This window comes from Acomys russatus, chromosome 7, assembly GCF_903995435.1.
Source record: "Acomys russatus chromosome 7, mAcoRus1.1, whole genome shotgun sequence".
NCBI lineage: Eukaryota > Metazoa > Chordata > Mammalia > Rodentia > Muridae > Acomys > Acomys russatus.
In genome coordinates, this window is record NC_067143.1 from 59,043,168 (window position 1) to 59,056,221 (window position 13,054).

Sequence of the window (13,054 nt, forward strand, 5' to 3'; positions counted from 1 at the left end):
CACAAGACTGTCAGCTTAATTTCCACATTGCTATGCTCCAGGTGTCAGGGTTTCTAGTAGAAAAGCTCACGCCCTACTATTGAACAAGTGAATTTGAGGGCAACAAAAAGCCAAACTGACCCCCAGCAAAGCTGCTGAGTGAGTGCAAGTCGCCACGCTGCTCCTGATCCCACCCCAGGACACCAGCGCTAACACACATAACCTCAGCAATTCAGTGGAGCTTTGAGAACCCCACCCCCATCCTCCTGCAGAGCTGGGCATCAACCTGCAGAAACCAGAGCAGCGGGTGTACCTGTCAGGTGATGTGAGGCAGTGTGTTCACTAGCCTCGCCCGCAAAGAGAAAAGAAAATCTGTTCCCGTAGGTCAGGACACAGCAAAAGGCAAAGCTTGAGTTTTCTTCCTCCTATAGACTCCTGCTAAATCAAGCCTGGGCTTCAGAGGCACAAAAAGGGGAGAGATCTGCAGAACACCTAATTACAACCTTGGTAATGGAACCCAGGAGCTTTAACTCAGACTGCCTGGGGTCAGCATCAAGTCCAGCCTTAAGCAAGCCGAAGATAAGGCCTTGTAACTCTAGATCTGAACAGTAGCACTGAGGTCCCCCACCCCGCACCTCCATCCCAAGGCCAGACAGACACAGATGCTTCATAGTACAACTAGATTCTACTGTATTCACGATTCCCAAAGCAGCCAGGGCATCGACACCTCGCTTCGTAAGGCACTGCACCCCTGTCCTCTCCACCCAAACTTCTGTCAACACCTATGTGTTCCCTTCCTTGAATTCTTGAGCTGGCAATGACGAAAGGGCCTCACTCAAGTCATTGCCAGCAATCTACTGAAAAGTTAGACTACAATATTCATAAGATCATCAAATTGTAGACACCTTCACAAGAGAGAGCCTCATCTCTTCTTGGTTCTCCCGGTTTCAGCACAGAACCTGGCACCCAAAGGAGTTCACAAACAGTGACTTCCTAAATGAACCAGTGACCTCCTGTTTCATCCCGTCCAAATACTCAGAGGTAGTGGCTAAAGTGAAGCCCACCACAGAAACCAGCAGATCAGTGTCCAAGTAACACCTACAGCTCAGGAGTGGCTTCTGAGTGAAGGATACAGCTAGCCACAGGGGTCTGCGACTCCATGGCAAAAGCCAGGTTCCCAGAAACGGAGGGACGGGACGTAGAGGAGTGAGAATGAGGCAGGAAGGAAGTGAAGTCACAGAGGGGAGTCTGGAGAGATCCTTTTTTAAAGGTACATCTTGAGCTCAGATGTTTAAAAACACTGTACAGCATGTTTAGATGGCAATCGTGCTGGGAAACTAAAAAGTAAAGCAATTCCTGAAAACATTTAGAAACGTGTAGGCGGATATTCCAAATAGAAACTGGAGAATGTGTCAGCAGTCCTGGTTCAGCTTTGAAATTTAATGTAAACACTACACATCCTGCACCCCTGCAGCCCTAACATCATGTAAGTTAGAAGCAAAATGGCAGGGGCAGAGAGATGGCTCAGTGGTTACAAGCACTGCTCTTCCAGAGGGAGGACCATAGTTTGGTTCCCAGCATCCTCATCTGGAAATTTACAATCTCTTGTAACTCCTGTTCTGTGGGATCTGATATCCTCTTCTGGCCTCCATGGGCGCCTACATGCATGTGTACATCTAACACACAGACACACATACATTTAAATAAAGTAAAAACAGGAAATATGGCACATGCTTACAAGCACGGATGCTATTGCCGAAGACTGGGATTTAGTTCCTAGCACCTATGCAGACATAGGTGCTGTCTACAACTCTAGTTCCAGGGAATCTGACGTCCTTTTCTGCTGCTTGTGGGCACCAGGCATGCACATGATACAAACAGACACATGTAAGAGTAGCATTATACAGTCATGGGTGTCGATTCCATTCCTACAGCAAGTGACGTTTTTTAAATGTGGGTCCATGTGTAGTTGTGCAAGCTTGTAATCCTAGCAGTCAGAAGGCTATGGAAGGAGGACTGCATGTTCAGTATGATGTTCAGTGCAGGAGTGTGCCATGCATGTGTTTGGGTTGTACATCAAGACTACAAACATGTGCACATACACACTGAGGAGTAAGACTTGCCATAAGTGTGACTTGAGCCCAGCAACGTGGTTCCCAGAGGTAGAAATGTCTCAGCTACCCAATGTTCTGTATGAGTTTAGCTCATGGAGAAGTTCTTACTACTTAGTACTCAACTTTTAGCTAACTCCAAAGCTCTTACATACTTAAGAAGACACAACCTACCAAGCCTTGTGTGATTGGCACAGCCCATTAGATTGAACCAGAACCAGAACCAAGGCTTGTATGTACACTGTGGGGAAACCCCTGCCTCATTCATACCAATCACACCCCACATGCTACATTTTGGGTCTTATTCAACTAGCTACATTGGGACACCAGCTCCGAGTGAACTAAACATCACCTCATTCCAAACCTGAGGCGCCACACCCCACTGCGCTCAGCACAGACGTTACGAAAGCATACCTTAGCATTCTCATACCTGTCCCTCCTAGTGACTAAGAGCCTACCAGCTAAATCTGTCCATCTAAGAGACATCACATGACAGAAGAGTCTGTGAAAACATCTGTGGCTTTACTACAAGTCTAAGCGTTCTCCCAGGACCAGCACACAGCCTTGGCCAAGTCCTGAGAAGGGCTGGAGACAGTCACACATCTGTATGCCAGTACTGGGAGCTTTTTCTCTCATCACAGGGTGGCATCTGCTGCTTTACAGTAGCCTCTATGCTAAGCACTGCCAGGTCCCTTCACCCAGTCCCCACACCAGCTCTGACAGTCAGGTACTAGGATTATTACTGTGATTTTACAGCCAAGGCAGAAAAGATTTTAGAGAGCACTAGAAAATGTTCTGAGATCTCACTATCTTGTTAAGTAATTTAGAGCTTGCTGGGCGGTGGTCGCGCATGCCTTTAATCCCAGCACTTGGGAGGCAGAGGCAGGTGGATCTCTGTGAGTTCGAGGCCAGCTTGGTCTATAGACTGAGTTCCAGGACAGCCAGGGCTCCACAGAAAAACCACGCCTCAAAAAACTTAAAAAGCATTTAGAGCTTAAATTTGAACCCAGTTCTATAAAGATTCCAAAATCTCTCATTCCCCTCTACTCTTATACTCTTACCTTTGCAAAGAGGATTAAAAGAACAAGATAGCAGATAATAGAAAAAAAATTCCCCAAGTTGTTTTCTTTGTGGCTAGGCCTACGTTGTTACAGAGACTAGACTTCCACTTGGAACTTATGCTCATATGTGTAACTGCCTACCCAACACTGCCCCAATATGGTCTGTTTTCTTATGACAGTACAGCCTGGCTGTAAGATGCCCCCATCTTCTCTAAGCTGCTTTTTACTTCATGTCCCTAGAATGCTGGGGGTTCCCAGTACAAGGCAGAGCTTGTTTTAATGTTTCTAGTTGCCATCCCAAATATATGTATTTTAGAACTAGAAAATGGTGTCAGACAAGGCTTCTGCCTAACAGTCAGCACAGCCAACATGATGAACAGCAGTCATGGCAGATTTATACTTCGCAGAGATCCCACTCGAGGCTCAGGCCATTTGGCAGACTCTCGATGCCAGCTCCCAGAAGTGTGCCTCTACCCACCTGCTCAGAGTCTCCCGAGGGGCCTTAGTGCCTCCGGCTCCATGGGTGATACTGGAGTTCTTGTTGGCAGTCATGGTCATTTCGGCTCTCTGCAAACCCAGAGCCCTGCAAAGAAAACACACCTGTAAACCAAGTTTACACACACACAGCCAGAAGCACTTCAAATATCTTCTAGAGAGGTCCACCATGGCCAGATGGGTTCCCAGTGCCCCATTAAGTCCTTGGATATATATAGAGAGAGCTTTTTGCAAACAGGAATGAAAGAAGAAGCAGTCCCAGAAGCTCTGTCAGGCCAGCTCTCAGGGTCCTCAGGGAGCTCAATGGGCAAGGAATTAACCTGCCACATGTTAGCTTTTGAGTGCCTGCAGCTGCCATGATTATAGTAACTATCATCACCCATCAATGATATTCTCAACACACTCTGCTTCTTTCAGGATAGGCCTTCAGGAAGGGGCAGATTGTGTGAAAAGACTAGAAACTGATTAAAGATTTACTTATTATGTACATAGTGCACATTAGATCGCATGATAGATGGTTGTGAGCCACCATGTGGTTGCTGGGGACTGAACTCGGGACCCCTGGAAGAGTAGACAGTGCTCTTATCCACCGAGCCATCTCTCCAGCCCCCTGAATTATATTTTAAAACATGATAAAACACATCCATTCTTTCCCTGATGAATCTCTAGTGTGAGGAGAGATGGCCTCGCTGCTCTAGAATGTTTTTCTGTAGTTGTAATATGAACAGAGAGACAACTAGTGAAAGGAAAAAAATTAAGCTCACTCTGATTACCTGAGTGAAATTAAAAAAATAAAATAAAATCCTGGGATGATGCAACAAAGAGAGGAACAGGCAGGCCCAAGCTCTCCTCTTTATTATCAAAATACATCAGACCCCACACACTTGCCTTCACTGTGATGACACCCTTTCTTCTAACCTTTTTAAAAAAAAAGAATTATTTATTTATTATGTATACAGTGTTTTGGCTGCATGTACACCCACACTTTATAAGAGGACACCAAATCTCATTATGGATGGTTGTGAGCCACCATGTGGTGGCTGGGTACTGAACTCAGGATCTTTGAAAGTGCAGTCAGTGCTCTCAACCTCTGAGCCATCTCTCCAGCCTCTTCCAACCTTTTTCATTACATCAGAAATAATGTTTCCAATGTCTTTGTCTCCATTTGCAGAAATTGTAGCAATCTAAGCAATTTCTTCAGAGATTGTCACAGGTTTAGATTGCTTTTTAAGTTCAGCAATTAAAGCATCCACAGCCAACATCACATGTCTACAGAATTCTACTGGATTAGCCCCTTTGCTGATCTTCTCAAAGCCCTCCTTGGCAACAGAACGTGCCAGAACAATAGCAGTGGTAGTGCCATCCCCAGCCTCTTCATTTGTGTTATTGACAACATCCTGAGTAAGTTTAGTTCTGATATTTTTCTATTTATCCTTTAAATCAATTGACAGTGACCCCATCTCTTGTTGCTTTGAGACTTCTCCAGCTCTGCTCAATAATCACTGTTCTTCCCTTTGGCCCCATTGTAACAGCTACAGCATTGGCTAAAAATTCTACACTTTGAAGCATTAAGGCATCCGCACCAAATTTTACATCTTTAGCATAGGTCCAAGTGAGATGAGGAGCCAGTGCCCAGGACACTGGTCTCACCTAGAGAAGGACTGTGGGTAGTTGAAGCATTTCTGCAGGGCGGTAGCACAGGGTGAGGCAGGCCATCGGCAGGGAGTGAGGGCTACTTTTTTTTTCTTATCTGTGTGCATGTGTGTTGGGGTGAGACACATGTGCCATGAGTGCATATACAGGGTGGAGACAACCTGTAGAGTCTGTTCTCTCCTTCTGCCATGTGGGTCTATGGAATCAAACACGCCACAGTGCTCGTCGGCAAGCACCTTAACCCACTGAGCCACCTTGCTGGCCCTCCGCTACACTGTTAGCTGGGTATTTTTGGGGTTAAGGACAAAAAGGAACTGAGTGAAAATGCCCAACAGAAGCAAGATGACAAGCTGGTTTGCTGTCCGAAGGTCCATCTATAAATGGCAAAGCCCAGGCAGAAACAATGTAATTGGAAAACAAAATCCTTCAATTAATATGCCACCAATCACCAGCTTCTCCAAAACCTAACTCCAATAAACTTCAAACAACTGTGTGAAGAGTTTTAAGTCAAAGAAACAAAACAGTAAAGCACTATTGGAATTTCCTAGGCACATAAGAGACAGTGGGAATATACCTGACACAGTCAGCAAACTGTACCCAACCTTGCCCATCATTTGCTGGTTGTGTGACCTTGCACAAGTGAGTTCCAGAGGCTGGCTTTCTCAATAAAACAGCAATGAAAACAGCATGCCCTTTCCCCAGACACAGAGATGCTTAACAAAAGGCTTTTCTTCCAGATCATGCTTCTCCCAGCTCCTGAGCCCGCGTCACTTTTTCACATTCCCTGGCACTGCCATTCAGTTGATTTTACTACCTATGCCAGGCACTGACTATGTACCTACAATATAAAACTATGTACTTACAATAAAAAGATGGTAAGATGTACCTGCCTTTGGCAGTGCTGTCAAGGGCGAGAAGCTGGTAAAAACTGAACATCAGAAAGGCCTCTAGCTGACAAGTTTTATGTCAACTTGACTCAAGCTAGAGTCATTTTGGAAGAGAGGACCTCAATTGAGAAAATTCCCCTGCCAGACTGGCCTATGGGCGAACATGTGGTGCATTTTTCTTAACTGATGATTGATGTGGGCGGGCCCAGCCCACCGTGGGCAGTGCCATCTCTGTGCTGGTAGTTGTGGGTACCTATAAGAAAGCCGACTGAGGCACACATAGGAGCAAGGCAGTGAGACGCACTCTTGCCATGGCTTCTGCATCAGCTCCTGCCTCCAGGTTCTTGCCTTTTTGAGTTCCTCCCCGACGGCCTGATTAAACTGTGATACACACATGTAAGCAAAACAAGCCGTTTCCTTCCCAGCTTGCTCTTGGTTATGGAGTTTCGTCACAGCAACAGAAACCCTAACTAAGGCTTAATTTGTTTGTTACTCACAGGAAACAAACTTAAAGAGAGAAAGAAAACAAAACCAAAAAACTAAAGGTGTGTTTACCAGGATACATGAGCACTTCACATATACTAAACCATTTAATCCTTTGGACATCCCTGTTAAGTAGGCATTACTATTACTATCATTATTTACCTTTTATTAATGATACCAAGATACAGAGCAGGGAACAAGCCAGCCAAATCATACAGCTAGAAAGTGGAAGTCAGGAATCGGGGCCTATGTGACCTACACTGGGCCTCAGCTCCAAGCTAGGGCTCCATTTTGCCTCCCTGGATCTTTAATTCAATTCCTTTTTTTCCCCCCTCCCCTTTGGTTTTTCAAGACAGGATCTCTCTGTGTAGCCTTGGCTGGCCTTGAACTCACAGCAATCTGCCTGCCTCTGCCTCTGGAGTGCTGGGATGAAAGGCGTGCGCCACTATGCCTGGCTTTTAAATCAATTCTTATCATTCTACAAGGTAGGAATAATACATCTTTATATTTCCAATTAGGAAATTTAGCTCCATGGTAATTAAGTGACTTCCCAAATGACTAGATTTCCCTCTCTACTTTTTAAAATATTTATGAAGGACTTATTAAACAAACAAACAAATAAAAAACCCCAAAGGGTTGGAGCTGGAGAGATGGCTCAGTGGTTAAGAGCACTGGCTGCTCTTCCAGAGGTCCTGAGTTCAATGCCCAGCAACCACATGGTGGCTGACAACCATCTATAATGAGATCTGGTGCCATCTGACGTGTAGGCACACATGCCGGTAGAAGACTGTGTACATAATAAATAAATACATCTTAAAAAAAAAAAAAAAACCCAAAAGGTCCTCAGTTCTATCTCTACCACCTAAATGGGAATCTGTAGGGATGAGACCAGGAAATTGCATTTCTTTTTTTAAAATATATTTTATTAATTTATTCATCTTACATCTCAATTGTTAGCCCATCCCTTGTATACATTTCAATTGTTAGCCCATCCCTAGTATCTTCCCATTCCTCCCTCCTTCCCGTTTTTCCCTTACTCCCCTCCCCTATGACTGTAACTGAGGGGGACCTCCTCCCCCTGTATATGCTCATAGGGTATCAAGTCTCTTCTTGGTAGCCTGTTATCCTTCCTCTGAGTGCCAGCAGGCCTCCCCATCCAGGGGACGTGGTCAAATATTGGGACAGACAGAATTCGTGTGAAGAGTCAGACCCCACTCTCCACTCAACTGTGAAGAATGTCCTGTCCATTGGCTAGATCTGGGTAGGGCTTCCAAGTTTACTGCACGTATTGTCCTTGGCTGGTGCCATAGTTTGAGCAGGACCCCTGGGCCCAGATCTGCCCGTCATAAATGTTCTTCTTGTAGGTTTCTAGGACCCTCTGGATCCTTCTATTTCCCCATTCTCCCTTGCTTCTCTCACCTAGAGGAATATCGAATGGCTGAGAAACACTTAAAGAAATGCTCAACCTTCTTAGTCATCAGGGAAATGCAAATCAAAACAACTCTGAGATTCCATCTTACAACCCATCAGAATGGCTAAGATCAAAAACTCAAGCGACACCACATGCTGGCGAGGATGTGGGGAGAGAGGAACACTCCTTCATTGCTGGTGGGAATGCAAACTAGTACAGCCACTTTGGAAATATATCTGGCGCTATCTCAGAAAACTGGGAATAAGGCTTCCTCAAGACCCAGCTATCCCACACTCCTTGAAATATACCTAGAAGATGTTCCAGCACACAAGAACATTTGCTCAACCATGTTCATAGCAGCCTTACTCATAATAGCCAGAAGAATGGATAAAGAAACTGTGGTACATTTACACTATGGAATACTTCTCAGCTATTAAAAACAAGGAATTCCCGAAATTTGTGGACAAATGGATTGAGCTAGAAATGATCATAATGAGTGAGTTAACCCAGAAGCAGAAAGAATCAAATGGTATATACTCACTTATATCTGGACACTAGCCCAAGGGGCATGTCCCATGAAAATCTTCACCTACCCAGAAAGTGGGATAGAGGGAAATTACATTTCTAATAAGCATTTTAGGCTGGTCTTAGGCTACATAAGAAAATGTGTGTCCTAAAACATGGTGAAGTCTCAGAAAGATCTAAGGTCACTACTCACTCTTCCCAAGAGTTTGCTCAGCTGTGATCAAAGAGAAGATGGACACCTGTTTCCTCCTCCAGAACCCATAGCTTCTTCCATCCTGAACAAAACCCCTGGCGCACAGCAAAGGGACACGTACGCAACTGGGCTTCATGCAAGCACTAGCCACGCCCCAGCTAACGGCTTCCTCCTCAGCCAACTGTGCTCCTTTTACTTTAAACCCGTGCTTCCTGCCATCCACCCTAGCAGCTAGATGCTTCTTTCCTTGCTTTGTCCCCACTTTGAAACCGCTGGAGAGAGCAGCTTGTCCTGGGACACAGATCGACCCAAGAGCAAAGTCAAGTCTCATCCAGGCTTCCCTTTGTTTTTAAATAACCCGTATTAGCTGTCAAATACTTAAGAAGCTGAGCGTCAATAAAAATTGAAGTTCTGCCTTCTCTTGAAAATTAGAAATTCTGTCAGAACAATTGGCATTCTGTGTAACGTAGCTGTCTGGAGCTGGTGCAAGTGGCCCATTTGAACTGCTCTCCATATCAGCACTGACACACCTAGCCCTCGGCCTCCACCTGGGCAGCCTCCCCAGGCAGCAGGTGAGTGTACGGGTCTGGGTCTGCATCTCAGCAGGGAGCACTAAGAATGTGGGCCACAGCACAAGCCGCAGAGACCTTCTCAGACGCTGGGGCATGAGTGCTGTAGGAAGGACACACACAAGGAGGTGCATGGCACAGCTTCTTTGACTGTTGGAAATCCCCAGACCTTCTGGAAGGTTCCTACTTTTGCCCAACTTGGCTTTCAACAGGTAATACAATTTAACCTGATCCATAATCCAAAACGAATCTCCGAAATTCAAGAGGGAGCCAGTGAGGTGGCTCAGCAGCTCAACGTAATTGTACTCGAGTCTGATGACCTGAGTCCAATGCCTGGAACTCACAAAAGTTGGAAGGAGAAAGGCAATTCCTGAAAGTTGTCATCTCCACACACAAGCCATCATACAGGAGCACCCATCCTCACTCACGCGCGCGCGCGCGCGCGCGCACACAGACACACGCACACGCACGCACGCGCGCGCGCGCACACAGACACACACGCGCACGCGCGCACGCACGCGCGCACACACAGACACACACACACGCATGCGCGCGCGCGCGCACACAGACACACACACACACACGCGCGCGCGCGCGCACACAGACACACACACACACGCACACACACACTGATGATGATGTTACTCTCTGAAGGGAGATCTTTCTCAGAGACATTCATTCAGCCCTCTGAGAAGGAACAAAACCAATGTTCCCCACTAGGTTACCGTCCCTTTAGTATCTTCCCGCAGACATAGCCGTGCATGCAGCATGACTCGCAGAACCCTGAGAATGGTAAAGGAAAAGAGGCAAGCACGTAAGGGAACGCCTCCCCTCCCGCTGGCGTTAGAACTCCCACTCAGAGGCTACAGGAGCTGCCCTTCGCTGCTCTCTTCTCTTTACTAGTAAGAAGTCAAGACACCTGACAACGCCAGGAGACAGCTCGGGGGGTACAGGGCTCACTGCACAAGCATGAGGACTTGATTCTGAAGCCCCGGGACTTATGTAAAAGCTGGGCACAGGGAGCCATTCCTCTAACCCTACTGCTGAGGAGGCAGAAGCAGAAGGATCACTGGGACTTGCTGTCCAGCCAGTCTAGCCAATCATCAAGCTCCAGGCTCAGTGAGAGACCCTGACTCCAGAAAAAAATAAGATGGAAAGTTGAGAGCACTCAACTTTGACCTCTGGCTCGATGTTTACATATACTTATGTGCATACACACAGAAATAAAAGATTTAAAAGAGACATCTAACAAAGGAAGCTTCTGAAGCATGGGAGAAGTTCTACCAATACCTTCATTTCTCTAATTTCCTACAGTCAGTTTGTGTGACAGTTACAGCTTTAAGCAGCAGCACAAAGAGACAGAAAAGACAGGAAAGGAACCTGAGCTCTCACATGTGGTATAAGAACTTGATTACAGCCAGGACACTGCAACCAACACAACTACAGGACAGTCACCAGACAGTATGCAGTTAAGTCTGAGCCCAGAGCCCAAAGCCCAGAGCCCAGAGCCCAGAGTCCACTCATCATGCCACAAAACATGCATCCTGACCCTCTGTGCCTACTTACCAACTATGTCCTAATCCACAGGCTTTGACCAACAAGAAAGAGGAAGGAAACTCCAGCAGCTTCCCAAGGAGGCCCCCTAGCCTTTCATAGTTTCCCTAAGAGTTCCACCAATTAACACTGGAACTCTTGCTGGGCATGCCTTTAATTCTGGTAGAAGCAGGCATGTCTCTGAGTCCAAGGGCTACCTGGTGTACAGGGCAAGTTCCAAGACAGCCAAGGCTACACAGAAAAACCCTGTCTCAAAAAACCAAACCAAATCAAACCCATACAGAACTCCTTTTGGAAAAGGCTTAACAAACAGCTGAACCAGGACTTCACCATCTTGCTGGATCCCCACACAATCAGCCATTCAGGAAGCAAGGAAGATCCCTGCTAAATTCTCTGTGGGAAAGTTCTCCTCCTGGAAAAAGGCTATGCACATCTCTTTCTGTCTTCTCTCCCAGCGAACCCTCTGCCTCGTTCTGAGAAAGATAAAGAGAATCCTTGAGACTTGAAAAACCCCTCTTCTTGGGGCCTGAATCTTCAGCCATGCCCCCTTCTACCACATCTTCACCCAGGGAAGGTCAACATTTGGGACAGGTCTTTGGCTGTGCTAGGCCTAGAAACGAGCAAGGAAAGGTGGAGTAAGTGGGTATAGTAGAATGGGTGGGAGGGCATGAAACACGTAAGAAAGGGCACCAGGAAGGACTCCTCAATAACTGAGACAATCCCTTCCAAAATAGAAGACCCCTTTATCCTTCACTGTCCACATACCTGCACCTTGCATCTCTTCCCAAGTGCAGAGAGCTATAGAGGTAGAAAGGACCCAGGGCTTGCTGGCTAGGAGGTTAAAGGATTGTCAGGGGTTTTTACGGGCTGCAACAGGGCCAGAAAGCCAGCACAGGAAAGGATGGCCTTGTTGTTCTTGTTGCTGTTGAATTAGGAAGAAAAAAGAACTCTTTGCAGTCCCCTTGTCACTCCTACACCACTTTCCCAGCTTCCTCCTCAAAGAAAGCCCTTTACATTTAGATTTTCAACCTTAAGCAATTTCCAGTCCTCCTTCCTGCCAGATGGCTCTTTTCCACGGAGCACAGATTCTGTAGATTTTTAAGCTGAAGTTAAATACTTCCCGAAAGCCTGAACTGGGTTGAAGCGATCATGAGGCAATTCTAGGCCAAAAGAAATCTTTTCGGTGCCAAAATAGTTTCGAAACCCTTCATACAGCTGTTGCTGCCAGTCTGGACACAGCCACTGGCAAGACAACTGAGCCCACACTGTCTAGTGACTTGTCACCACTGCGGGAAAGAAAACAGAATGAGGGCTTGTACTGCAAACTCTGCTCTGAGGGACTCACCACTGCCTTCCTTCTCGTGGGCAAGAGGAAGGCAGCAGGTCCATAATCAGGACAGTGATGCACAGGCCGCAGTCCTCATCCGAGTCAGTGTCTTTCCTAGGGCAGCCACGTCAGACTACAAAAAAAAAAAAAAAAAGCTATTCCCTGTAAATGCCAGGAATGCTGATGCCGCCAAGCTTTTACTCAGCCAAGTCCTTCTCTCTGGCATGTCCTCTGTCCCCATTCTTTCTTAAACAGCCAGGCCAGATGTCAACCTCTTTCTGAAGCCTTTCCTACCCGCGAAGTCCTGACCTCACGCTCTCCCATCTAGCTGAGTTTAAGCTGACTGGTGGCAAGAGGCCTCCCCTGCCTTGGAAAGGCGTCCGACTCCCCATTATGCCTACGACCTCATTTCAGTTACCCTTCCCCCATTTTCTCCCTCCAGCTACACTGCCTCCTTATTATGTCCTTAAACATGCCCAGCACATTCCTATGGTGGGGACTTCACGCCTTTGCTAACTACACCACATTCTTCAACAAGCCTGTTCTCCCCGCTCCTTCAAGTCTTTGGCGAGATGCCATCTACTCGATGGGGCTTCCCTGAACACACTCTGCAGCATCAAACCTATCTTGCTGCCCCATCAGTACTCCACTTTGTCTTTTCTATTTTCCTCTGCAGTATTTGACATCATCCTACACACCCATATTCTATTTTTATGTATGTAAGTTTTTATAACCCCAGGCTTCCCTCCCCCCTTTGGTCTTTGCTTACCGCACCTTCTCCAGTGTCTAGAATAGCCCTTAGTGCC

At 46.6% G+C, this 13,054-nt stretch overlaps 1 protein-coding gene across 9 annotated transcripts in view; it reads right to left on the reverse strand.

Moving 5' to 3' along the window:
• Dennd2b (DENN domain containing 2B) overlaps positions 1 to 13,054 on the reverse strand; it is a 196,961-nt gene that overhangs the window by 46,035 nt on the left and 137,872 nt on the right. For 8 of the 9 annotated variants that reach the window (XR_007830935.1, XM_051149198.1, XM_051149202.1 and 5 more), the window contains one exon: positions 3,630 to 3,734. Coding sequence is in view for 8 of the 9 variants with exons in the window: in XM_051149198.1 (XP_051005155.1) it covers positions 3,630 to 3,734 (105 nt within the window). In the remaining variant the exon portion in view is untranslated. Of the gene's footprint in view, positions 1 to 3,629; positions 3,735 to 8,798; positions 8,951 to 13,054 lie in introns of those variants that run through there. The other variant, XM_051149203.1, reaches the window with a different exon arrangement.